Source organism: Mustela erminea, chromosome 17, assembly GCF_009829155.1.
Source record: "Mustela erminea isolate mMusErm1 chromosome 17, mMusErm1.Pri, whole genome shotgun sequence".
NCBI classification, from domain to species: Eukaryota; Metazoa; Chordata; class Mammalia; order Carnivora; family Mustelidae; genus Mustela; species Mustela erminea.
In genome coordinates this window covers 59,435,523-59,462,861 of record NC_045630.1, presented here as the reverse complement: position 1 = coordinate 59,462,861, position 27,339 = coordinate 59,435,523, and the positions used below count along the sequence as shown (strand labels likewise).

Here is a 27,339-nt window from a genome sequence, read left to right as displayed (position 1 = left end):
TCAAGACCACCTTCCCATGGGGAAAGTGCAAGGGGGTCTTACCATGCTGACACGACTTCACCTTCCGTTGGGGGATGGAGAAGTCCCATGTGACAGATTCTGATCAGAAAATGCCTGAGTGTTAAGACTTAAATTTCTGGGGGCGCCTGGGTGGCTCTGTGGGTTAAAGCCTCTGCCTTCAGCTCAGGTCATGATCCCAGGATCCTGGGGCTCTCTGCTCCGCGGGGAGCCTGCTTCCTCCTCTCTCTCTGCCTGCCTCGGCCTACTTGTGATCTCTGTCTGTCAAATAAATAAATAAAATCTTTTTTTAAAAAAAAAGACAAATTTCTAGGGAAAGTTGAAATTGCAATTAGGGTAGTAAATCCTGGTTTGGTGACTTGGCCCAATGACACCCTTTGGGGCCCTTGGTATTCTATTTAACGATTTCCCCCTTTGATCAGATTCTCACCTTGACTGAGAGATGTGATCCAAATCGAAGTCCCTGCAGCCCCTCTCGGAGACACTGTAGTTCTCACAGCTTTCGTGGGTCCTCTGCGTGATATTCACGGTGGGGGGGGTGTGTTTTTTGTTGACTCTCTGGGATATCCACAGGCCACAACTTCAGGCTCACAAGCCTTACATCAGTGGTTCCCTTTCTGTCTCCTCCGACATTCCGGTCTAGGGAGATCATCTGCTTGGTACTAAGTGGCTTCGAACAGGCTCTGAAAGCTTTTGAGAGGATACAATGCAGCAGGGAGATTATTACGGGGACTAGGAGCCGGATCGGTCCCAACACTTGGCGTGAACTTCAGAGCCATGGTCCCTAAGAGCCAAACCAATCAAACACCCCCTTGAAAGAGTCACACTCTTTTAAGGCAGTGGCTTGCTCAGTGATCTAACACAGACATAAATGAGTTCCAGCCTCCCCAGCGCGCTAATCCAGACCCAGCAGGGGATGTTAGCCACAGCCGGGGCGCTCCTTGCTCAGGTAAAAAGGCCCATTGTCACGCTAGAAGCTTCTGTCTTGAGTTTGGGAAAAAACGGGGGACTCAGACCCTCCAAGGGGAAGACAGGAACTGGTTTAGGGCTGTCTGCTATAAAGTCCACTTGGATAATCAGAATATGATATGCAGGGTTGGGGAAGAACAGAAGAAGTGTTTCAGTTTCCCCTGGAAAGAAAAGCATGACCAAGGAGGCAGGACTTGGAACCGACCTGACCTGAGCAGTATCCCCTAAGGCTTTATGCACTCTGTGAGGCCTCTCTGGCTCCATTTTCCTGTTTAAATAGTGGGGTTAATACCGATGTCATTGGGCTGTTATGAAAACTAAATCCCACGTGATGTTAAACACCTCTAGCAGAGGGCCGCATGGGTGGCTCAGTCATTAAGCACATGCCCTGGCTCAGGTCATGATTCCAGGGTCCTGGGACAGAGCCCCACATCAGGCTCCCTGCTCAGTGGGGAGTCTGCTTCTCCCTCTGCCCCTCCCCCTGCTCACGCTCTCTCTCTCTCTCTCTCTGTCTCTCTTTGTGTAATAAACAAATAAAAATTCTAAAAAATAATTTAAAAAAAAGAAATACCTAGCTGGGCATGCATTTTTTTTGACATGCACATAACTTTTCTCTGCACAGCCCTACTTCACATGCACACATGTGAGGCACGCCCGGCCCACCCACCTGAAGGGCCTGGGACATGCCCTTCAGCAGACCCCAGTGCCAGGAGACACCAGCAGGGAGACTGTGTACAGTGAGTTCCTGCCCACCCCAGGAGGCCAAGGTCAGGGGAAGGTCTGCTCACATGACTCCCTGGGTTCCAGTGTAGAAATGACAACAACATTGCAGGAAATGCCCAGGCTGCAGCAGAAAACCCTGGGGCCTGGCCTTGTACATTGTATTTTCTGGCTCAGCAAAGAGGCATTGTAACAATTAAACAAATAAACAGGGTCTTGGCCTTGAACTCCAAAGACTTTTGGCATTCTTATGCTTTTCCCCTCGCACCGCTCCCCCCCACCCCCAAAGCCTTCCCTGTTGCTCAGGCCAGAATCGGAGAGAATTCTTTGATTCCTCTCTTTCCCTCACCCCAACACCCACGTTGGCAGGTCCAGTCCTTCCGCTTTCTCAGCCGGGAGCCCTCTCCCTCTCCTGGCCCCGGAGATAGGCTCCGCCTCCCGCTCCCCACTCCAGGCCCACCCTGCCCCCACTGCAGCTCAGGGAGACTCTTCACCGTGGAACAGACCCCAACACCACTCCCTCCCCCTGTGCAAAGAACCCATCGAAAGTTTCCCCTTCCCTCACCCTCACTGCCAAGGTCCACGAGGACAGGCGCGGAATGGTCGGTCGCTAGCGTGCCATCCCGGCCTGGTGTTGGGCACAGCGCAGTGCTCGGGGAACACCCGCTGGACAGCTGTGAGAGGCTGAGCGTGTGAAAGAAGGGAGACATTGATAAGTGAAGGACACCACACGGCCAAGCATCCTTCTCTGACTCTCCAAGACACGTGCCATGGTGGGGTCAGGAGCAGTCCCCAGCAGAAACCCACGTATGTGACCTCAGGTTGGCTTGGTGTCTGAGGAATTCCCCAGGAAACCTCACATGCTGAGCCTTCCAGAAACCACCACCCAGCACGCCCGCTGCCGCCCTCTGGGATGTCTGTCTTTGTAAAGGTTCACGGAACTGCTGCTGGGTCACGGGTGTCGTATGGGGCACTGAGGATGCAGCAGTGAACTTGACCGTCCCTGCTGCGGTGGAGCCTGCGTTCCGGGGTTGGGGGGAGTGCTGCCCCACACAAGCGAGCTGGACACGTAACTGCACAGTGGGATGGCGGGAGCGGGATGCGAGGACGGACAGTCACATCCTCAGGTGGTATGAATGAGGACAGGCTCCTCACCTTCTCTGCCTCAGCCTTCTCATCCGCGGGATGGGCTCGTGACAGTTCCTCCCCGTAGGGCCCTATTAACACAGAAGTCAGGTCTTGCCCTTGTCTGCTCAAAGCCCGCAGCGGGGCCTCACCTCACTCTGAAGGACAGCCGCATCACCCCCGTGGGCCCCAAGGCCGGCATCATGGCCTGCCCCGCGTCCATGCCTCCAGCTAGCTCCCCGAAATCATTCCACCCCACTGTACCCACAACTCCCCCTGGCCGTCTGCCCGCTCCACATCGGGCCAGGCAGCACATGGCCAAACTCCACTCACTTCGAGATCAGACCTAGGGGAGCCCCACGGCCAGACTGCTGAGCTGCGTGGTCAGCCTCCCACCCCCCTGTCCCCGCACACACTGTCTACGCATTCAGGACAAGGCGCAGCGGGGCACAGCCCCAAGTTTGCTCCCAGTGATACAGAGCAGATTAAAATGGAGGCCAAGACTCAGGACAGGCGGGAGGCTGCGTGTCCAGGAGAACCGATTCGTTCCAGCAGCTGAGATCAGGGAAGGTTGCATGGAGGAGGCGGCCTCAAAGGTGAGCCTTCCGAGAGAAGCAGAGGTCCAAGTACAAGGTTGGGAGGCAGCTGACTCAAGGGCTGGGGCAAAGGCGGCCAGCGCTGGAGCAAAGGGCAGGGCTTGGCCTCTGGGGGCCTTCCGTGGAGAGCCCTGGTCACGAGGGAGAGCAGGCCCGAGGGTGTGGTGGGATCAGGGAAAAGAGCAGCGGCCAGAAAACAACAACTCGATGCCTCCTCCGGACAGGGGAGCGGGGCTGCTGGGGAAGTGATTCCTATTGTTTCTGTTTCCTTCTCAGGGGGCTGCGGAGAGGAGGCGTCAGGCCTGCCGATTGTGAGAGCGGCCTTGAGAGCTCCTTAAGAGGTCAAGAGGGAGGAAAAATAGGAAATGGTCTCCTTGAAGAAAGTAAAGATAAGCAAGATCAAAGGACAAAGAGACGGGATTTTGTCAGAGGGAAGCTACGAGAAAATCCCTCAGACTCGGGGAACCAGAGCCGCGGGATCCTAAGAAGGCACCATCTGCTTCAACCATACCCAGGTCCAGAGAAGTAGAGGGACTGGTTCAAAGCCACACAGCCCACTGCTTTCCTGACTCCCTGGTTAGTGCTCCAATGACTTCTGCGCTGAGAGCAGGTGCCAAGGAAGACCTAGGTCCCTTCTCCCTGCCAAGCTCAGGGTTAGCAGAGGAGGGTCCCCTGTTCCCAACCAGGCAGGTCATCCCCTGCCCACGTGTGCAGGAAGACCTCAGGGCCCAGGGCCTCCTGGCCTTGGAGGTCAAGGCACTATTCTGTCCAGCACCCATTACCTATAAGGCCCAGGGCACCCATGCTGCCTGGCTCCAGCCCCAGCCAACCAGGAGAACAGGGCGGGCCATGCCTACGTAAGGCATCTCCTCTGGAAAAGTTCTGCCTTTGCCAAGGTCAGTGTTTATGACTCGGGCTGAGGCTGCTGCATTGTCCCCACCACTCCCTGGACATCCCGCTCCAGACACCATCGCTCACTTTGCTCCCTCCTTTGGACCTTTGCACATGTTAGTCCCGTTACCTGAAACCTCCTTTCCTCTCCCCACGCTTCTGCCCCGCTGCCTGGACGGCTCCTGCGGCTGATCACGCAGGTCCCAGCTTTGATGTCCCTTGCCGTGTGGGCAGCGTCCCCAAGATAGGGTCGGGGCCACTCCTGAGGGGCCCCTGGATCTCCTCACACATGCTCCCCTCACACTGGATCTTAACTGTCTGGACCTATATGATTGCATAAACGTCCCCTCAAGGCCAGACCTGACTTTCTTATTTCCAGAAACAAAAACTCACTGAGCTCTTTCTATGGCTTTCACTACCTCGAGAATGAAAATCCTCCTGGTAACACTACAGAGTGGACAGTTATTCTACGCTCTCATCAGATGGACGAACTGTGATTCAGAGGGGTTGAGCCTCTTGCCCGAGGTCACACAGGGAATCAGATTTCAGAGCCAGAGCAGTGGACACCCAGAGGTGCTCCCCAGACTGGCCTTCCAGAAACGACTCACCCCTGCTCCTGGGAATATCTGCGGACAGCTTTGCAGCAAAAAGCATTTTTTGAGACGGCCCCAGCTCTGGAGAGCGAGCCACTCTGCCCAGAGGGCAGCCAATGGCCACAGACAGATCAGCATGGGGACAAGGGCTGGACCATCCTGGAGCGAGTCAGGACAAGCCTGCAAGGCCCTGCTGACTTCAGGGTTCCTGGGGGTGGCCTGAGGCCACGGCTGGGCGTCCTCTGCCCAGTCTCCTCTCCTCCCAGGTTTGAGCCCACGGCACCTCTGTGGGGAGCGAGCTCTGAAGGCCACACCGGAGCTGGGGCTTTCCACAACGTCCGCTGTATTCGGTCACAAAGCGAGGTTAACAGAATTCCAGAGCGGGTTCGGGATTCCAAACTCCATGATGTTTCACCCCACGATTAGCTTGGTTTCGTAGACGGCACACCGAGCAGAACAGACAGGAAGTCACCCAGCAAGCTAGCACTGCCCTTGCGGGAAGTGCACAAACCCTGGCTGCCAGACGTCTGTGGTCACCACTGGGACAAGGCCTCTGTCCCGTCCCGTCCGGCAGAGCCCTCCGCGGCAGCAGCCTTTTCGAAGCGGTCGGACAGAGGGCTCCTGTCTGAAGAGGCAGACGGTTTGCTGCAAGAGTCCTCCCTGTTTGGAGGGACGGAACCAGGCTGGGGCCCCGCAGACGCCCTCCGCTCCTGCTCCACGCCGGTTCTGGGACGTCGTCCGCTGGCGCTGCTCTCGGCGATGTCTCATAGCTACAGTGCCCTTTACTCCTTGTGTCATTGCTTGACGTGAGTGACTCCATCTTGCTCTCTAGGCCCTCCGAACCTCCCGCATGTGACCCTGCGACCCGGGGCCGTGTGACAGCAGGAGACACAGCCACCGCACTCCATCCTGTCGCCTCCCCACGGAGCCGCCCGACCATCCAGTCTGGTGCGGGCACACGGCAGGTGCACAAGGCTTCTTTCCTGAACACATGAGCGACACACATGAGGAGGCTCCTTGGGTGATTAATGAAAGTGCGTATTTCTTCTCCGGGTCCTCATAGTTGTGATTACTGAGTTTGTAGGACCCCTGGGTGTCTGCCATGAGCCATGACCATGACCTCTTGCCCCCTGACCCTCTGAGAGCCCCGAGCTTTCCCGGCGATCCGTAGACAGCCTGTTTGTCCTTTGAACACGGTGCCCAAAGGGGGTAAAGGACTTCTGCACCCTCATGTCACAAACAGGACCAGTCTCGGTGTTGGGAAACAAGGCCAGCAGCAAACCTAACCCAGGTCGGGTGAAAGTGCAGAGTCCTTCCTCATCTGGAGCGGCTGGAAAAGATAGAAAGCTCCAAATAAACCTTTTCCTGGAGCCTCCAGCCCCCCTCCCCCACATCAGCTCTGGGGCAGCTCTAGGTGGGTTTGTTTTAAGCGAATGGAAAGGTGGGGCTCTGCCCCCAACAGGAACCTGGAAACCATCCCCTGTGTAGATAAAGGATAAGTTTAGGGGGAAGAGAGAAAAACATTAACAATGGAGGGGGAGCGGACTGTGTGTCTCCTTGCCCCGCGGGTCCCTCCCTCGCCCTCCAGGCCGCTCTCCTGCAGCAGGCTGGGGTCCAGCCGCACCGGGACGGGGCAGGTGAGCATCCAAACAGGCCAGGTCTGGCCACTCGCTGCTGACAAAATCCAGAGGTGGTGACACAAGAAAGGAATTTATTTCTGCGAGGCCACCGCCGCGAGGACAGTGGCCTGGCATTTCAAAGTCGGCCTCCAAAATACCGAAAATAGTCGTAGGTGTGGGGCGCCTGGGTGGCTCAGTCGTTAAGCGTCTGCCTTTGGCTCGGGTCATGATCCCGGGGTCCCAGGATCGAGCCCCTCATCGGGTTCCCTGCTCAGCTCCCTCTCCCACTCCCCCTGCTTGTATTTCCTCTTTCGCTGTCTCTCTCTTTGTCAAATAAATAAATAAAATCTTTAAAAGAAAAATCGTTGTAGCTGTAAATAAGGCAAAGGTGGGGCAAATGCAGCGCAGACGTGCAGGGAGCAAGGAAGGTTCAATCCACCACCGTCCGGGAGGGAGTCAGCCATGCGCAGGCGGGGCAGCGCTTGCTGGCTCAGGGCGCTCCTGGCTGGGGGAGGACAGAGTTTTGGGTCCCATCTGAGGATGCTTTGCCCCTAGAGTCTTCCACCTGAGCCCAGGGACAAGCTGGAAACAAGACCCCACTAAACCAGCTGAGATCAAAATGGAGGCAGCCCAAGTTCCTCTCTTATCCCCACTCTGGCTCCCTGGGTTTTCTTTCCCTCCTGGCGTGTGTCCGAGACAAGGAGCTGCACCGCAGCAGAGCCAGTCGGCCAGGAGAACCAGCACTAGCCCCTCCCTCCATGCCGAATGACTTCACATCTGATCTGCTCGGCAGACACTGCTTCCTCGACTTTGCAAAAGAAACCGAGCCCTGAAATTCAAAGGGGTCATGGAACTCGTCCAGGGTCCCGTGGCTAGAGGACTGGGAAGCCAGGTGGTGTGACGCCTGGGGTGTTCCTGGGGTGCGGGGGGGGGGTGTTCCTGCTAGCCTGGGGGCTTGGGCACGTGGCCTCTGGGCGCTGTGGGGAAACAGGAGGTCTGGCCCCAGGGGGACACAGTACTCAGGCGGTGGGAATAGTAACTGTCGCTGCAGAAATCACACCAAGGATGGGGGGGAGCAAAATACAGTAAATTCAAACCCCCCCAACCTGGGGGGGCACAAATCCCTTCCCCAGCCCCCTTGTCCTGCTGATGAGGGAGCAGAAGGCTGGCCGAGGACCAAGCACTAGCAGACATCCTGCCCCCGACCCTGACCCCGCGCTCCCGGGGAGGGGGGGCGGGAAGGAGTGACATTCTTCCAGAAATCTCCCAACCCTCTTACTTTTAATGCCTTGCTAGAGGGGAAAACAAGCTAGACAGTGGCAAGGCCTCAGGCATCTCAAGAGTCTTCTTAACATATGAAAATTCCTTTGAAAACTCCCTTTTTCCTCACCTCCCCCAACCCCACAGTGTTTAACCAGCCACCCCTCACGAGCAGGGGGCAGCAGCTCTCTCCCCCCGCGGGGCCTGTCCCCGTGCTTCAGTAAACCACCATTCCGCACCAAAGACATCTCAAGAATTCCTTCTTGGTTGCCGGCTCTGGACTCCACCCCACCGAACCTCTCCTATATTCCAAAACCACATCACCACCCTCTGTGTGGGGTGCAGCGGTCGGATGGGGGCCACCAATTGTGGGGCACCCCTATTGGGTGGGGGCTGATGGCACAGGTGGAAGTTACTTCCCCAACGCAGAATAAAAGAGAAGTTTACTGAGTCCAGCACAGGGGCTCCTCGGGCAGAAGAGCGAAGGAGCGACTGTCCGACTGTCCGCTAAGCGGGTGGCGAGGGTCCCGGGTGTCGGTAGAGGGAAGGTGGGGCCGTTGCCCTGTTCTGGCAGTCGCGGGACCGGGCCTGCTGGAACTGGTCGGTTGGGGCCCATGGCTATTTCGAGGTGGGCGGCTTACCCGAGTTGGCTGGTCTCGGCTCTCCGGTCGCCGGGGCCCTTTCTGCCTTGCTCAAGCCTGTCCCTCAGAGCAGCTGGACGTGGTGTAAGGAGGCAGGGAAGCAACTATGTCACCAGCTGTCTCAGCACCTCAGGATTCGTGATCGGGGGGGGGGGGGGGGGCTGTGGGCGCTGGAGCCTTCCTGGCAGGGTCTCTAGCTCCCTAGGCTGGATCTCAGCACTGGGCCCTGGAATGCAAATTGGATGTGATTAGGCCGAAAGCGCCCTCTCCCTTGGGGGGAGGTAACAGATCACCCCCCAGGTAATCCCGGGGTGGGGGGGCAGGGAACAGAGCTTGAGAGGAACCGTGAGTTGGGGGGCAGCCGGAGCCCGGGTCTCAGACTTTCCTGGCCACAGAACCAAATCTAAGGAGGTGGTGAAGCTGGTAAGCACAGCACGTCACAGCCAAGACACTGCCTGTGATGCCCCTCGAGACCCTGGGGGCTCCGGAGTCGGGTGGGGGGGCGGTGCGGGGGAAGCAGGGGAATCTCAGGGAGCAGACAGGATCCCGGGCCTACGGGACCTCGAGCATGGCCCACTGACTTACGGAAATGACAGCACCAAGAGGCGCATTCAATCTTGGTTTTGCCTGGAAAAGTAAAGGCAATAAAGGAAAATCTAAATAACGTCAATGCCTTTCTCTCCCTAACGCTACAGATCTCAAAATACACAAACCATCATCCATCACAGAAAGTCTCTGCTTCCGGGCTCCGAGAGGGGGCTTCCAAATAACACCTAACTCGGGTTCTTTCCACGATGAAAGAAGATAAACACGTCAAGTATTTCTTTCCAGCAGATAAGTCCCTCGCAAACGCACCAAAAAGGTGTCGTCACCACGTTCTACTTCTGCAGCGATTCTAAACATCTCTCCTAGGAAGGGAAACAGACATGATTATTTACCCCTATGTTGAATTTTTTAAAAAGATTTTATTTATTTATTTAATACATATACACACACACAGAGCCAGAGAGCCCAAGCAGGGGAAACAGCAGAGGGAGGGGGGAAAAGCAGACTCCCTGCTGAGCAGGGAGCGGCAGATCAGAGGACCTCAGGACCCCAGGACCACGATCTGAGCGGAAGGCAGACGCTTAACCATCATCGAGCCTCCGAGGTGCCCCATTCCCCCCCCACTCCCCCCACTTGGAACGAAGAAAGTGGGTCTGGGGGAAGGGTATGCTCTGGAATTAAATAGCAAGGCAAAGGAAGGGTTCGCTCTTCGCCGGCTCAGTACTTTTGTCCTCATTTCTGTATTACCTCCGAACCAGACACACTCGTCTAGAGCCTGGTCTACAGGTTATGCAAGCGAATCACCTGAGAAAACACCTGTAAAACAAAAACAAACTGCAGAGCCAGTCCCCGAGGTGTTGAATTCTGATCCTAACTTGCGTCCTGGCTTGGAGCGGAGGCTGGAAGGTACACGCCGCACCCCCGCGGGGGAGATTAGGCCTGGCCATCCAGCAGCCAAACCTTTGTTCGGCCCTGCCCTTCCCTTCCAGGCCTGCCCCTTTGTGGCTTTCACACCGACCGGGCTCTGGCATGGAGCCTAAATCTGGACACCTCCTTTCCCTGTGAAGTTCGGTGGAGGGGTTTGGCTCCAAAGCCTTGCCTCTTAAAAAAAAAAAAAAAGATCCCTCGTATTATTTTTTCCCACATTGCCCCATGAATGGTCAAGGGAGTATGAGATTCTTTTTTCCTCAGGTTTTTGGCCAAACCACAGACTCTCAAATACAGCCTTTACAAGGATGCTCTGGCCATTTCTCCCCCTTTAACTCTGTATATAAATTGTACTCTAAAACACATTTACAGAGAGATCTACAAAGTTTTCAAAAGTTTGGGGATGATGGCATCACAAAGTTAAATTCAGTTTACGGGGGCACGGGGTGGGGAGACATCGTGGGGGCAAAGCCCACAGCAGCAGCTCCCTGAATCTAAACCTGCAGGGCAGGTTTCCCAGCCCCGTGACCACTGTCTGCCCAGGGCGCCGCCATGCCCCAAGGACTATGGGAAGGTGCAAAAGGCCTGAGCTCGGGTCTTAATTCTTGGTCACAGACGCCAGTCCGGGGTTCTCTCACAATGTGCAGGTGTGGAGCAGAGAAGGACAGCAGGCGCGTTAAACTGGCTGAAGACGCGAAGGTTCCCCACTTCCCGCTTTGCTCTACACCCAACAGCAGGTGGACACACATGAACCCGCCACCGCCAAGGAGTATCATCCGAGGCGCCCTAGAACCACTCTGCTTCTCTTGACCTACTGTGCTATTGTGATTTATAATAATATATAGTTGGTGGGATGCCTGGGTGGTTCAGTCAATTAAGCGGCTGCCCTTGGCTCTGGTCATGATCTCAGGGTCCTGGGATTGAGCCTCACATCAGGCTCCCTGCTCAGCGGGGAACCTGCTTCTCTCTCCCTTTGCCCCTTCCCCCCAGCTTGTGCTCTGTCTCAAAAAATGCAATCTTTAAGAGAAAAAAAGAAAAGGAAAGAAAAGAAAAAAGAAAATACAGTTGGTCTTGGTCCCTGTTCCTATACAAGCTCCTAAAACCCTTTTGGAATTTCTAAGTCCTGAGAGCAGGCAAGGTGTCTTTTGTTATGCTAATGAGGCAAGCCTCCAGGTTGCCAGAAGAATCAACCCTGTGATTAGAGGTTTGGAACTTTCTGCCTCCTCCAGACCTCCAGGAGAGGAGCGAGCAGGGAGAGATTGAATTCTATGGCCAGTTGCCACTGATGTAATCAATCGTCCCACGACTGGTCTCCATAAGATCAGGCTTCGAGAGCCCTTCCAGGTTGGGGAACACGCTGGAGATTTGGGGAGACGGGTGTGTTTAGAGAGGCACGGAAGCTCTGGACCCTCTCCTCAGATCTTACCCTATACATCTCTTCATCCAGCTGCTCCTGAGTTAGAGCCTTTTGTAATAAATAGGTAGTGGAGTAAAATGTTTCTCTGAGTTCTGTGCGCCGCTCTAGCAAAGGAAGAGAACCCAAGGGTGTTGTAGGAACCTCTATCTTTAGCTGGTCAGTGAAAAAGCACAGGTGGCAGGCAGCTTGGACCTGTCTTGCCAGAGGACTAAGCCCTTTCATCCGAGGGATCCGGATCCGCTGCTCTCTCCAGGGAACAGTGCTAGAACGGAATCAAACTGTAGAACACCCAGCTGGGGTCAGAGAGCGCCTTGGTGGTATTGGAAAACTCACCCATCCCCCATGGGTGCAGAACTCCCATTATGCCTTTTCCCACAGCTCCGGCAGGGACTCTCAACAAAGGGCTTGTTACATATGCCTGCCTAGGGCTGGCACCTGCCAGGTACCCCCTCGCTCCCCGGCTCAGGTTGGACAGACCCCAGGCTCCCACCTGGGCAGTCCACTGGCAGCTGCAACCTATAGTAACCCCCAGGAGCCAGCATTGCCCAATCTTCTGACTCACTAGTGCAAAACGCAGCTTCCTGGCCCCACAGGAGCTCCTCCATCAAAATTGTGAAACCTCAATGGAAATGTAAAGAAGGATGGAAATTATGGACAGACTCCTGCTTCAGCAAGGCTTCTCTTTCAACTGAACAAGTTTCTCCATTCTTGAAGCCTCTCTCCCTCCCCTCTTGGCTTTTCTGTAAAATCCTACGTTCCAGGAGCTCCTCCGGAGCTCCATACCAAAGTTAAGACTTAGTAACAAGACGCCGATGGCCAGCGCCGGCTTGAAGACATGGTGAACACGGCTCAGACCCGATTCCTATCATATGCTCCCAGATCTTGTGTTTTCCTCTAAGACCCTCACTCAGCCTTTTGACCCTGGGTGGCACCCTGGAGGCACCCTGCCTCCTTGGCCTGGTGAAGTGATAAAAACTATCTCCTTCTTTATACCCAGACTCTGTCTTCAAGCTACACATTCTGGCTCTGGAGTTTTCAACTATTGGAGGTTCTGGAAATTTTCACTTCCCACAAATGCGTGAGCTGAGGCTTCTTCTGTACACTAAAGCCTATTCTGCTGTTTCTAGACAACTCCTTAACCCCTCCTTAACACCTAAGCAGAGTTCCAGATGAATCGGGGGCCCTCCTCCTCCCCTTGGGGCGGCCTTGGGCTCCCCGTGGTGGCGTGGGTGGCCCCAGGGAGGTCCTCGACCGGCCCTCGCCTGCCCTGTGAAGTCAGCTTTGGCTGGACGCTGCGGGAATCACTGGCAAGGCTGGAAAGCGAGGAAAAAAATGTCACACACAGACACGTTACACAATGGAGGGTTTTATTTACATCACAGGGTAAGAAAAGGATACAAAAGAAGCCTCTTGGTCAAGCGCGGAAAGGCAAAGCTCTACAGCTCAGTTCTCAGTAAGGTGTGGACCCTGACATGAAACATAAACACACATACACACACACACACACCCCACCACCACCAACTGAAGACAGAGAAATAGGGAAAAAGCTAATCTGCAACATGGATGCCCTGGCCAGGGAAATGAGCACTCAGGAGTCTGGACAAGGTCATCTTCTGTACACAGGAATCTGGCTCCCAGGACAATCCCTGCGAGATTCTGACGGATGACATTCCTAGGCTGATTATTCATCAGACAACTCAAATTTCAAGGGCCAAATGTGCTTGGCCTGAGAGTGTCTCCAATTTGGGGATGGGGCGGGGAAGGTCTTCACGGGACAGGCCTCGGCAGCTCTGGGTCCTTCCAGAGTCACACTTCTGCTCCCCTCAGTAGGGGACTCAGAAGACTCCTCTGGGGCAGGTCAGCACCCCTGGGCCACCACGGACAGACGCCTGCCAGGCCCGTCACAGGCCCCAGAGGCCTGGCTCTCCCACCGAACCCTGCTTGGCTGTGTCTTCTACTTGGGTCTCTCTCCCCCGAGTCCCAGTGTGCCCAGGCAAGCTGCTGTGATCTTCCGTGGCTGAAAATGTGCTCTCGTCATCCACTTCATCATCTGATGGAAACAAGACTGCTTGTTGTGTCTTTTCCTCCCAAGTATGAATGATGCAGAGTGGGACCCAAGTTCTTCCTCAACACGGCCTCCGGAGCGTCCAGCTACAACGCTCTCCTACACCGGTTCCTGTTTCTGTCCCTCTGTCTGTCTTCTCCACCCACCTTCTCCACATCCTGGTGCCACCTGGTTCTTCTGGCTGGTGAGGCCTGAGCCCTGAGGCTGCCTCTGCAAGGCCCGGGGACCTGCTCAGGGCAACACGCAGGTGTGGCCACGCCCTACAGATGGGTCGGCAACAACCCCTTGGCCTTCTGGGTCTTCTGTCAAGAGTCGCAGCAGTGGACTAGGCGGGGGGTTGGCAGAGGGGTATGGTAAAAGGGGCCTCCTCTTTCTTTTACTTCGCTGGCCAAGGGTCCAATGGCAGTCCTTGGGCCGTCCCGGGGGAGCACCCAGGACCCATGCGGCGCTGAGCTCTGAATCCAGGTGAGATGTGGACCAGCCTGGCAGCACGAGAGGAAAAGATGCTACAGAGGCAGCCAGTGAGAGCTCGGGCTTCAGAGGGATTTTCAGCACCAGCCACGGCACCCCTGGCCACCCGGCATCCCTGGTCCCTCCCCAGAGCTGCAAGCCCAGCTCGCCTGAGGTTTCCCAGGGCTGAGGAACCAGACCTGGCTCCTGGACTCCCACGCCTCCCGTCCATCTTTCTTGTTTCTACTTCCGGCACACCCGTCTCCTACGTACTGGTTCCATCTCCAAAATCACACATTTTTCTTGCTAGGCACAGTGTCTCCCTCTCTCCCAAGGGCACAGAGGTGGCGAGCAGCTGCAGGGAGTCAGGAGGCCACCGACTGCCTGGACAGGCGAGCAGCTCAGAACTCGCAGCCGCACCGCCCCGGCCCAGGCGGCAGGGGTGCTCCCTCCAGCCGCCGCTCCAGCCCACCCAGCCGGCCCTGAGCCCCCCCCTCCCTCCCCTCCAGCTGCACATTCGTGGGCTGGGGGGGCGGCGGGAGAGACACAAGCTTATCAGCTTTACACAGTCACACACATCATCGACAGTTTTCAACTCATCCCCACCTTCCAAGAGATTTTCCTTCCCTGTTTCTTCTTCTCAAGCCCGTGATTATACTCCTGGTGACAAAGGGCTGGAGAGGGGAGATGGGGCGCAGGACAGACAAACAGCTCCCGGGCTGCCCCCAGAAGCGAGGCAGCCGAGGGCCGTGAGCACCATGTCAGCCTGCGACCTTTCCAGAACAGAACAAATCATCTTGGTCCAGGTCAACAGCCCTCTGCCCCCTTGTCATCACCACCCGGCTACCTACCCGGGGTGCCCCGTCTGCCAAGTGTCTGCTGCCGGCCCAGTCCCGCCGCCGTGGCTGCCACCCCGGGAAGCCTTCGGTGTTTGCACACGGTGACCCCAAACCTAAGGCAGGCCAGATTCTCTGCGGGATTGTCCGTCGGGAGCCGCCTGGGTCCTAAGTCACGAAAAGCTCAGCGATGCGCAGGGATGTTCCATTCATAACATTGATCCGATGCAGCCAGAAAAGACACTGATCTCCTCCAAGGGTTCTGTGGGTTCAGGTCAAGGGTGGTCCCAGAGCGGAGCGGCCGTCCGCGCCAGAGCTCGGCCCCGCAGCTCCCGCTAGCGCACGAACGAGACCACGCTGGTGGCTACTCCGAACGGGGCAGAGTAGGCCGCGGCGAAGCCTTGCAGGCCGATGACCACGTAGCGGCATCCCTTGGTGACGACCTTCCCCACGTTCTGTTTTTCAGGAAGAGAAAAGAAAAGCAAAGGGGCGGGTTAGGCAGCTCTGCAGTCCCTCCCACGCAACGGTGACCCAGGAAAGGACTGTCAAGACAAACGGGCCACATCCCGTGTTTCCACATCTGCTCCCCCCAACCCCCGCCAAGCACATGCAGGGGCTCAGGACAGATGTCATCATCTGGCAACGGATCTTCAAGCCCTGCACATTTCCAGACCACTCGGACATCTCGGGAACAGCACTGAGGATGCCAGATCCAAAACCAAACCCCTTTTGTTTTCGAACCAGGCTCCACACCCAACACGGGGCTGGAACTCACAACCCTGAGATCCAGAGTCACAGGCTCTACTGACTGAACCAGCAGGTGCCCCTGGTTTGTTGGTCTGTTGTTTTATTTACTTACTTATTTATTTACTCTTTAAGATTTTACTTATTTGACAGAGAGATCACAAGTGGGTAGAGAGGCAGGCAGAGAGAGAAGAGGAAGCAGGCTCCCCGCTGAGCAGAGAGCCCGATATGGGGCTCGATCCCAGAACCCTGAGATCATGACCTGAGCCGAAGGCAGCGGCTTAACCCACTGAGCCACCCAGGAGCCTGTTTATTTATTTATTTTTAAAGATTTTATTTATTTATTTGTCAGAGACAGAGTGCAGGAGAGTGAGAGAGCGCACAAGCAGGGGGTGCGGCAGGCGGAGGGGGCTTGATCCCAGGACGCTGGGAACATGACCTGAGCTGAAGGCCGACGCTTAACTGACTGAGCCACCCAGGCGTCCCGCCCTGGTTTTATTTTTGAACCAAAGTCTACTCTTTTCTCTGTTCCTGCCCAGTCCCTGCATCATCGCCAGGCGGGGTCCGGTGTCCCTGCCCTCACCTGTCTGAAAGCCCACCCTGCCCTCCCTCGAGCTCCGGGGCAGACGCCTGCAGCCCGCACACTGTCTCTAGTGTCTCCCGCTGTTCTCTCCCGCCGCACCCTGCAGTCTCTCCCGCCGCACCCTGCAGTACAATTGTACACTCCGCCAGGGTAAGGACTACGCTGCGCTTTCTTGCCTTTCACTCCTTTTCTGCAAGGCCTGGTGCTGGACAGGCGACATCCCAGGACTCAAATGGGATGGCCAACAGGAAGCAGAGACGCCCCCAGTATTAATGGTGCTGTTGCCCACCGCACCCCCTCCTCTTCCCACCCCCAGCTTTCATCCTCACCCTTCAATGCAGTCAAACATCCGTGTGGGTGACTTGGGCTCTACCACACACCTGACTCTCAGCCCCCTGACCTTTCCAACTCCCAGTAAATACTTAAAATTCCTGGTTTTGCTTAAAATGCCTGATCACAGTCACGAAGCTCAGAGCCAATGCTACCCAGCAAACCTCCTCTGTCCGGCAGGCTGACCTGCCCTCTCTCCGGGAGGACGGGGCTCCTGCTCACTGCTGTACCCCCAGCGCCCAGAAAAGGCCCGGGTCTTTCCTGTGGAACCTCGCAGGCTCCATAAAGAGCCCGGGGGGGAAAGCCGGGAGACTTAGATGGCTTCTCTAGACACTGACTCCTGGCATAGCGCCCATGGACTCCTCAGTGAGACACCAGGGTGCCCGTGGGGGGTGGCGTGAGGCTGCTGAGAGAGACTGTTCTATAAATGCATAATGAGATTCGGCAGGAGAATTTTACTTTCCTCCCTGAAATAACAGTAACAGAAAGACTGTTCCCTGGGAGCAAGTGTGAACCGTCCTTTATACGCAGTGCCACGGGGATCGGGAATCGCGGGCGCCTGCATTGAGCCGGACGTCTCTGGCCTCTGTGCATCCCCCTTCCCCAGCCAGGTATTTGCAAAAACTGCTCCTCACTTCACCTTCGCCATTTAGAAAGAAGCTGCTAAAATAGCTCATTACCTGGAACGTTGTCAAAACACAGGTTCCAGAAAAGTGATACAAAGAAACAAAGTATCTATCAACGACCATTTCAGTGTCACTTGAGGGAGGTTTGGAATTCTTGATGTGAGTCAAGTTTTCAAACCAAATCATCTCTTGGAGAAGCTGTGGGGCATGGAGGACCCGGGGGAGTATCGTAGGCTGAAGAATGCGGCCCCCCAATCCCAAGATCCTGTAAATATATGGCTTTCTGGGGTCAAAGGGATTCTGCAGATGTGATTAAGGGTCTTAAGATGGGGGAGATGGTCCTGGGTTATTCACGTGGGGCCAATCATTCTAAGGGCCCCTATATATTCATAAAGACCCAAAAAAGGACAGTCGTCCTTCTAAGAGGGACACAAGTCACACAGCACGCAGTGTCGTCGTGACAGAAGCAGAGGCTGAGGTCCACGGACTTGCACTGCTGGCCTGGGTACGGGAGGATGGGGACCTCTGGAAGCTGGAAAGAAACTGGTTTTTCCCTGATGCCCGCACGGGAACCGGCCTGGGGACTTCAGCACAGTGACCGTGATTTTGGACTTCTGGCCTCCAGCCCTGACCAGCTGATGTGGGTCCTAAACCGGCATGCTGGTGGTGATCTATTATAGCTGTCCTAGGACATCATGCTTTCTGGGGGTTCTTCGTATATTCAACTAAGCCCCCGGTGAAGTCAGGGACTCACCATTCCCTTCCAGTTTCCAACAACACAAAACACAACACAACACAAAACAAATAAAACAAAACCCCAGCTGCCCACAAAGATCACTTTTCCCCGAATATAAAGATCAAGTCTCCAGTCTGAAATGCGGTCAGGAGCTGGTACAAAGCTGAGACGGAGTTTTTTCTGAGTTACTGAGTTCTGATTAAAAAGGAATCAGAAAGTCAACAGTCCTACGGGGTCTCCCCTTCATCCTCCCCAACCCCCGCCCTAAGACAGCTGCCAACCATCACAGAAGACTTGCCACCTGCCAGGTTTTAAAACCCTCTTTTTACTCCAGGTCACAGAGAAGGAAACTTAAGCCAAGTGGTAGGCCCAGCCTCAAAGTCCCCAAACCAACAGGGGGCAGGGCTCCGGTGCCCCTGTCCTTACCAGATGCCCCGAGAGCATGAAGACAATTTTTCTCCCCCTTGAGATAAAGGCTCCTCCACACACTGTATTTCCCCCTCCCAACCTCTCCTAGCTGCCTAGTGGACAAAACGTACTTACTGTCCTCATCCACACGTCTCCCGCGGCTCTCAGGGGTGCCTGGGAAAGGTGGCCTGTCATCTTAAGCTAAGTTTTGGGGGTCAGTCCCCTCAACCCAACTGGCAGGTGAGACTCCTGCCTCCCAGCTTGGCTGGCTACTCTCCAGCTGTGCAGCCCTGAAGAGCACAACTTCCTTAAACTGGTTTCTATTGCTGCAAAATGGGGGGTTCCCCTCCACTTTCCAAGGTTCTGGGAATAATTGAGGGGTGTCCCTCAGGAAATGGGCAGCAGAGCTGCTGCCATGCTGCGGCAGAACTGCCAACGTCTGTCGCTGCCCCTTCCGTGTCCCCAGAACACAGCCCTTGACCCATTAAAGCACCATGTGAACATTCACACCCTTACACAGCACCAGGCAGGAGTCCCCACACACCCGCCCCCAGGCCGAGCCTCTGGGAGGTGGGACCAGCTGGGCCCTGGGGACCACAGGGCAGCAGGAGAGGAGAAATCCTTTTGCATTTCACAAATGCCTCTTTATTTTTTTTTTAAAGATTATTTATTTATTTATTTATTGACAGAGATCACACGTAGGCAGAGAGGCAGGCAGAGAGAGAGGAGGAAGCAGGCCCCCGGCTGAGCAGAGAGCCCCACTCGAGGCTCCATCCCAGGATCCTGGGATCATGACCTGAGGCCAAGGCAGAGGCTTTTAACCCACTGAGCCTCCCAGGAGCCCCCACAAATGCCTCTTTAAACAGAAGCAGGAAGGGACCTGGGCGCAGGGCTGGACGGTGAACGGATGAATAGGAAGTGCCACGCCCCCTTCCTTGGAGGAAAAGCGTCCAGTAACAACGCGGCGCCTTCACAAGTCCCTCCTTATTCCACCAGGCCGGGAAACGGGAAGATTCACGTGGGTAGCTGAAGCCTGGAGACTCACCTCCCCACACCTCCAGCGGGGGCCTGGCTGTGGCCGTGGATTTTCCGCACGGCGGGGTGGGCTCTTCTCCCGCGGTGGAACCGAACTGGTTACCTTCCCAGATGCCTCCAAGAAAGTGGGAAGTTGAAGGCAGGGAGGGCGCGTCCAACTCGAATGGGACAGCGTCCTCTCCTCTGGCTTCCGGGGTCTACCCACCGAGGGTAAGACAGAACAGCTTCCAGCCGCGCACATCCCTGCCTGGGCTGTTCCCTCCGCCTTGGATGCCACCCCTTCTCTGTCGGGTCCATTTTACCTTTTTTATTTTTTTTAATTGTGGTGAAATTCACAAAACAGAAACTCACCATTTTAAAGTGAAATATTTGGTGGCATCTGGTACACGGACAGTGCCATGTGACCAGCACCTCAACCGACTTCCAATACATCTCCACCAGCCCCAAAAGGAAGAGCTGCACCTGTTACACACTTGCCCCCGCCCCCATTTTTCCGTCTCTCCAGTCCCCGGCAACCACCCATCTGCTTCCCTCTCTCTGCATTTACCTATTTTGGACATTCTATAGAAACAGAACCATCCAAGCTCATGGCACGTGACCCCATGTGTCTGGTTTCTTTCACTTAGCACAGTTTCCGAGGTTCATCTGAGAGAGGGAAATTAAAGGGACCCCAAGACAAACTGCTTTGTTCATTCTTTTTTCTGCCAGGACCTGCAGCCGGTGCCCTACACACACACCTCATAGAACAGATAATGTATGTTCTCCTTGTAAAGGTCAAGGTTTTAACAATTGCTTTCGAGTCTTCCGGCACAACAGGTAACATCTAAGGAGTGACCAGGCAGGGTGGTTCCAAGACCAGTGACTCATCAAGATCCCTGGCGCCAAGGGACTTCTGAAGGACAGACACCTCAACCCTCGTCTTTGTTCCTAGATGCCTAAGACGACACTTGCACCAGCCCGTCATCCTCAGTAAAAACACTAAGTCCCAGTGAAAAGCCCAAGCCCAGACCAAACTCCCTTTTCTTTCCAAGTCTCCAACACACTCTGTATCTATATTCTCTCTCTCTGCCTTCAATGAACTCTGCTCTCACTTCCTCTAGGCTCGAGTTTTGAGTGCCGTCTTGCACGGAGCCAAGGACCCTCCTTGGACCCAGCCAGCCTCCATCACATCCACGCTGTGGAACGTTACGGGATTTCATTCCTTTTTATGACTGAGTAATATTCCACAATGTATATACACCACATTTTATCATTTATCAGCTGACAGACACAGGAGTTGTTGTCACCTTTTGGCTATTTTGAATAATGCTGCTATGAACATGTGAATATGTTCTCTATGTTTTCTCCCTCAAATACATGTATGTAGACTTCAGTACTTATTTTCAGTTATTTTGGGTATATAACTAGGAGCTGAACTGCTAAATCAAACAGTAGTTCTATGCTTAATTTTTGGAGGAAACTCCACAAACTGTTTACCATAGCAACTGCACCATTTTACATTTCCATTAGCAATCTGCAGAATTCCAATTTCTCCACAACCTTGCCAACATTTGTTATTTTTTGTTCCTGGTTTTTTTGTTTGTTTTTATTTTTTTAAGTAACTGCCATCCTGGTTAAGTGTGATATAGTACCTCATCCTTAACCTCTGAAACCTCAATCTTCCCTGCCCAGTTCTCATGTCACCTGACTTCAACACCCTCATCTTGAGGACTCTGTACCATGTGGCTCCGTGGTGGTGGCCGGACTCTGCCGGGATTTCCCCAGGAGGTGTGCACTTCACTAGGGCGGGACTGCACTGTATCTGTTTCGTTATCTCTGGCGGTTAGCATGATTCCTGCACGAATGAGCACCCAAAAAGCATCTCCATGTGCCAGCCCCTGACCCGAGATGTCCCCACTACAAGGTTCGCCAGCTGGGAGGCCAGCAGTGGTTTCTTGGTGCTGAACTGAGACCAGATGGGTCAGTTCCAGCAGGACCCAGCCTGAGAGTCCCGACCTCACTGCCTGCCCGTATACTGTGCCAAACCCGCTGACTGGCTTTTACAGGGGATGATACACCCAAGTTTCTAGGAGCAGAAACCAGATGGTTTTAGACAGGCTAAGAGGCACAGACAAAGAGACTGTGAATCAGATCCGGCCTTTGGCCAGAACACAGTTGAGTTTTATGATCTTCTTCTGGGTGGCCATGCCCAGTCCCAGGAGGTGGGGGCAGAAGTAGCTTCAAGTGATTCGCCTAGGCACTGCCTTGGGCTTTGATCTCTGAGAAGGACACTGTCATTTTATCCCATCTTCATATTCTCTCTCTCTCTCTACCCCCTCGTCTCTGTCTCCCCTCCTTCCTCTGCCCCCCAGCCCCCAAGGCAAAAGGCAGTGGTATGTTTGCAGGTCCCACAGTGTAAGAGTGGCCAGCTGGGGGAAGAGAAAAGTAGATTCAACAAGTGCCTATTTATGTACTGCCGTGCTCCCAGGCCCTGGAAATAACCTCTGGAACTTAAGGAGAAAAACCCAAACAATTCTCAGCTGGTGGGATATCCTGGAGAGGATGTTGCCAGGAACAGATGAACCGGCCTGCAACTCCCTACTTTCCAACTGGGTCACCCTCTACAAGTCACCTCACCACGCTAATGCCTCAGTATTCCCATCTGTAAAATAGGGACACGGATTTCTGTCCTGCCGGCTGTACAAGGCGGGTGTAAGGCACACCAGGACCAGAACCACGGGGATGCTGGACGTGCTGGGAACGTTACCAGGCGCAGCCCCGGGGGTTAGGGGTTGGATTGGTCCGCGCCCCCACCCCCCATACCCCAGCTCCGGTTTGGGTTCTGTGGTTACTCGCGATCGAGTTTTCCTTCACCTCCCAGTGGACAGAACCCTCGTCCGTGTCTGTTAACGACGGCTGGAGAGGGGACGCCAAGGGCAGCTCAGAGAAGCGGAGCGCGGCCGGGCGGTGGGGACCCGACGCCCACCCTCAAGGCGATCGGTCAGGAAGCCGGGGGTCGGGCCGCCCGCACCCTGAGCCCGCGGGCGGGGGCGGGCGTGGGGCCCTACCTTGCCGTACTTCTTCAGCTTCTGCCGGTACCTCCTCCTGGGCTTCTCGGCCGGCGCCGGCTCCTCCAGCGGCTCGTAGCGCTCGGGGAGCACGGCCAGGTGCACCTTGCGCGCGCTCCGGGCCCCCGGGCGCCCCGCGCTCGCCCCGCTCGCCGCCTCGTCCCCGCGCTCCGGCTGCTCCAGGAGGGCGGCCGCCTCCTCGTCCCCGTCCGCCCGCGCTCGGCCCCGGGGCCCGCGGCGCAGGAAACCACTCGCCGCCTTGCTGCGCAGCCTGGCGCCCACCGTCATGATGCTGCGGCCCCTCCGGCTACCGCTCGAGAGCAGACGCCAACCTCGGCGCCCCGCCTGCGCCTGCGCCCCCGCCCCCGCCGCCGGCCGCCCGCCCCAGCCCGGACGGGGCGTGGGTAGAGCGGGTCGGGGTGGGGGCTCGGGCGGCAGCGCCCCCTGGCCGCGGGGCCCGGAATCGCGCGCTCAGCCGCACCTGCCCCGGGCCTACCTGTGGCCGCGGCGGGGCACACCCGGAAAGCTGGGTGCGCAGTGAACACACGAAACGCGTTCAGCCACACTTGCGACGAAATAAATGAACCGCAAACAACGAGGCGTCCCTGGCCACGCTCAGATCGGCGGAGGCGACGGGGACAGTGAAGATCATACTCCGCGCCCTGCCTGGGGGAGACGGTGTTGATAACGCGCTGTTACGGGATGCGCACCAGTGACCAGCTTTGGGGAAGGCAATCAGAAAATGCTCATCAACACCCCTGAAAAAGGGCCGTAACTTTCTAGACAGCTGCCCCTAAACACAGCGTCAGAGACACAGCCCAGGAGCGCTCGGGTGGCCCCGCCGGCTGCCGGAGGAACTCCAGGTTTTGGCTGAGGTCAAATCCCGCCGCAGGTCAGAGCTCCGCGCGGAGTCGCGTGTTCCTCTGCTTGGGCTTCTCCCCCTGCTCCTCCCTCTAGAGGCTTGCCCTGCTCTCTTTCTCTAGAAAAATAAGTAAATAAAATCTTGGGGCGCCTGGGTGGCTCAGTGGGTTAAAGCCTCTGCCTTCGGCTCGGGTCATGATCCCACGGTCCTGGGATCGAGACCCGCATCACGGTCCTGGGATCGAGGCCCGCATCGGGCTCTCTGCTCCGCAGGGAGCCTGCTTCCCCCTCTTTCTCTGCCTGTCTCTCTGCCTACTTGTGATCTCTGTCTGTCAAATAAATAAATTTAAAAAAAAATCTTAAAGAGCAAGAAACACAAACCTTACTTAGCCCCCTGGTGTTAATATCAGTTTCATTCACAGGGAGAAAGTGGGGGCAAACCAGCCGGGCTGCGCGAGCTAAGTTTGGGTCCAAGCCCTGGGTATGTGATGTGATCCTCACACTTGGGCTTTTCTCTGGGTTCACGGTGAATCTTAACCCTCTAGGGAATGCCTTATTGTTTTAAGCAGGTAAGCCTCTCTCTCTCTCTCTCTCTCTCTCTTTTTAAAGATTTTATTTATTTATTTGACACAGAGAGAGAGAGACCGCAAGTAGGCTGAGAGGCAGACAGAGAGAGGGGGAAGCAGACTCCCTGCAGAGCAGAGCAAAGAGCCAGATGCAGGGCTCGATCCCAGAACTCTGAGATCATGACCTGAGCTGAAGGCAGAGGCTTAAACCACTGAGCCACCCAGGAGTTCCCAAATCAGTAAATATCTTTTTTTTATTCTTGGAAGCTAAGAGTTAAGAGTAAAATAATATGGATTATTAATTTCATTAATATTTTAATACTATTACGGTACATGATACATTTAAGAATGATTTGGATGTATTGCTCTAAGTACATAAAATATTTACAGTTTGGCTTATTAAAATATACAAATATTAGTTTTATGATTCCAACTTGAAGTTTATAATCAAGTAATTGATTTACAGTTATAAGTTTAAATTGAAAGTAATATAAAAAATAAACTTGATTTACTATATTTGTAAGAATTACATAGCCTTGTACATAGTTGAAATACTGGAAAAGAAAATTAAATATATTAAATTTGTAAAAGTCATTTAAAATGTTTAAGATAATTGAAGGAAGTGAGTGGTGAAACTCCCCCTTATAGTAATAGTTAAATTTTATTAGATTTGTAACTAAAAGTAATTAGGTTTGTAAATAAAGTAAAACAAAGTTTAAGAGAAACTAGATTTGTGGATTTGTAACCACGGTAACTACAGTAAATATCTATATATCTATATGTATATATGAAAGAGGTCTTAACAGTCCTTTTTTTCTTTTTTTAATTTTATTTATTTATTTGACACAGAGAGAGAAAGATCACAAGTAGGCAGAGAGGCAGGCAGAGAGAGAGAGACGGGGAAGCAGGCTCCCTGCTGAGCAGAGAGCGGGATTCAATTTGGGGCTCCATCCCAGGACCCTGAGATCATGACCTAAGCTAAAGGCAGAGGCTTTAACCCACTGAGCCACCCAGGCACCCCAGCATACAACTCTTGATCTTGGGGTGATGAGTTCTAGCCCCACACTGGGTGTTTAGAGATTACTTAAAAAAAAAAAAAAAGCAACCCTGACTTCAGAAAGTACCCCCCCTCCCCCATAGACTGCATATCAAATAGAAACAAAGGTAAAATGTGCAGGGGACCAAAAATGTGGTTTTTGTCCATCCAAAATACTATTCAAATATCACAACAACATTTTTTTCTTCAAATTTTTATTTAAATCCTAGTTAGTTAACATACAGTGCAATATTAGTTTCAGGAGGAGAATTCAGTGGTTCATGACATGTATAACACCCAGTGCTCAACACAGCAAGTGCCCTTCTTCTTCTTTTTTTTTTTTTTAACATATTTTATTTATTTATTTGACAGAGAGAGATCACAAGTAGGCAGAGAGGCAGGCAGAGAGAATGGAGGAAGCAGGCTCCCCGCTGAGCAGAGAGCCTGATGGGGGACTCGATCCCAGAACCCTGGGATCATGACCTGAGCGGAAGGCAGAGGCTTAACCCACTGAGCCACCCAGGCGCCCCAGCAAGTGCCCTTCTTAACCGCCATCGTGCATCTAGCCCATCCCCACCCACCTCCCTCCATCAACCCTCAGATGGTTCTCTATCATGGAGCTTCTCTTATGGTTTGGGGGCTCCTGGGGTGGCTCAGTCAGTTAAGCATCTGTCTCTTGATTTCGGCTCAGGTCATGGTCTCGGGGTCCCGGGATCGAGCCTCATGTCGGTCTCCCTGCTTAGTGGGGAGTCTGCTTCCCTCTCTCCCTCTGCCTACCTCCTGCTCGTGCTCTTTCTCTCTCTCAAATAAATAAAATCTTAAAAAAAAAAAGAAGAAGAAGAAGTTACTCAGTGTGAAAAATGCTTCCCTTGCTCCTGGGTGAAAACTTAGGCAGCCTTATAATTTTTTAATCACACAGAGGTAACAAAAAGTTCCAGAGTTGCAAACATGGTCTTGATTTGTATAATTCTATTCATTTATTGCGAAGTCCTTGCCCTGCAGGGGCTTGAACTCATGACCCTGTGATCAAGAATCGCACGCTTCTCAGACAGAGCCAGCCAGGTGCCCCTTGATTTATATGATTTCAAATCTATTTATATGATTTCAACTCCATGTAATACTCAGAGCCTTGAACTTGATTTTTAAGATTTTATCCATGTATTTAGAGAGGGAGGGGCAGAAGGAGGTGGGGAGAGAGGGACCTCAAGCAGGCTCCCCACTGAGCACAGAGCTCCATCTCAGGACCCTGAGAGCAGGACCCTAGCCAAAATCAAGAGTGAGATGCCTAACCTACTGAGCCACCCAGCCGCCCCAGCAACACTGTTTCCCTTCTGTTTCCTCCGCCTGATGTTTCTGAGCACCCCAAACTTGCAGACTACTTCCTGACCCTTCCTAGGCCAAAACAGAGAAGAGCGCAGAGTAATTCCCTCCCGGGTACTGCCCGAGGTGTTGTCTCTGATCTCTGGACCCAGCAGGTATTTGAAGCTCCTCCTTGAGTTCTTCGGGAGTCCCTGCTGGGAACATTCTATTCTACTTGTCATGGCCCAGTGAATGCCCTTTCGTCCCCCACTGCCTACTCCCTCCTCAGCATCCCCAGAGTCCTGTGGTTTATCTCTGCCTTTTTTATCCTGTGCCCATGCGCCCTTCTGGCTGGCCACATGGGACAGGATTGAGTGTAGGGAATTCAGCGCTCCCAAATGCCCAAAAGGCCACCTCCAGTGTAAGCAGGAGAACAACAGAGCTGCCACTGTTGCACAGCAAGAAGCTGCAGCCCCAGGAGGGCTCCCCAGCCCCCATGGTCAGCCCCAGGTCCCACCACGCCTGCCTGCCGGGTTTGCGCCAACAGAGCCTGGGCACCCTACGCTGCCCCCCCAGCCCCCAGCCCCCATCTCTTCACCAGACACCAGTATCTGGCCCAGAAAAATCTGACACCTGCAGGACTGTTCTTACTCTCAGAACAGCAAAAAGAGTGGAAACAGCTTTCACCCCACCCCACCCCCCACTGCCTTCCAGAGCTTCCCAGCGTGCCCCTGATTATAACTTGCCAAGTTCTCTCTTGTACTCCAAGCCCCCTGGAACATGTTCTCGTCTCCTGGCCTCTGCACAGGAAAGGGGGTGGAAAGGATGCTGAGTGCCGATCCACGGGCATCTTTCCTTACCGATACAATTAGGAAACTGCCCTCCAGAGAAGCAAGAACACTGGAAAGTTAAGGTTCATGAAAATACATCATCAGTTATTGAGTTAAAAAAAACTGCTTAGAGACCTTACAGTCTTAAAGAGCTTGGTTCTTCTCTCCTTGCCCGCCACGAGTCGCTATTCCATCCATGCCAGGCGAACACATGCTCAGCTCGGCGACTGCTCCGGGAATGGAAGGTTCGATGGCTGCCCACCTGTGAGAGGCTTGTCCCTCTCCGGAATGCCATTCAGCAAGGCTGCACGGCACCCGCCACTCCCGATGCCATCAGAGAAGGATTTTTATTTGTGTGCGCGCAGATTTATATTGTATGATCACCAGACTGAGAGTCTACTGACTCGTTCTACAATAGGAGCAGAGTCGGAAGTCTCCTTGCAGAAAAAGCTTTAAAGCGGCATATATAATGTGTGAAATAATCCTTCGCTGCTCTAATAGAATCATATCCAACTTGGTTGTTTTTCTCCAAAGCCACTGAAGATTTGGAGGATTACTAAGCTAT

The 27,339-nt window shown here is 54.2% G+C and overlaps 1 protein-coding gene and 1 long non-coding RNA gene across 4 annotated transcripts; both read right to left on the bottom strand.

The window, feature by feature from the left end:
* Positions 1-297: 297 nt before the first annotated feature.
* On the bottom strand, positions 298-9,424 carry LOC116576253. 3 transcript variants are annotated; one of them, XR_004280084.1, is made up of 5 exons: positions 9,146-9,424; positions 8,433-8,658; positions 4,928-6,242; positions 2,273-2,924; positions 298-708 (listed from the first exon to the last, which is right to left on the bottom strand). It is a non-coding gene; the product is annotated as an uncharacterized LOC116576253 (long non-coding RNA). The 3 variants fall into 3 exon arrangements; XR_004280085.1 differs by having other exon boundaries at positions 9,288-9,424; XR_004280083.1 differs by having other exon boundaries at positions 8,433-9,423.
* A 3,244-nt stretch (positions 9,425-12,668) lies between these two features.
* Positions 12,669-22,563, bottom strand: C17H1orf115 (chromosome 17 C1orf115 homolog). The gene is made up of 2 exons (XM_032318293.1): positions 22,183-22,563; positions 12,669-15,128 (listed from the first exon to the last, which is right to left on the bottom strand). Exons 1-2 carry the CDS (start codon positions 22,468-22,470, stop codon positions 15,009-15,011), a joined length of 408 nt encoding a protein of 135 aa, XP_032174184.1. The 5' UTR covers positions 22,471-22,563; the 3' UTR covers positions 12,669-15,008.
* Positions 22,564-27,339: the final 4,776 nt, after the last annotated feature.

Coding starts and splice junctions, on each gene's coding strand:
- C17H1orf115 (XM_032318293.1), bottom strand. CDS start 22,470: ATGACGGTGGGCGCCAGGCTGCGCAGCAAGGCGGCGAGTGGTTTCCTG. Junction 15,129..22,182: donor AGCTGAAGAAGTACGGCAAG/GTAGGGCCCCAC, acceptor CCTGAAAAACAG/AACGTGGGGAAGGTCGTCAC.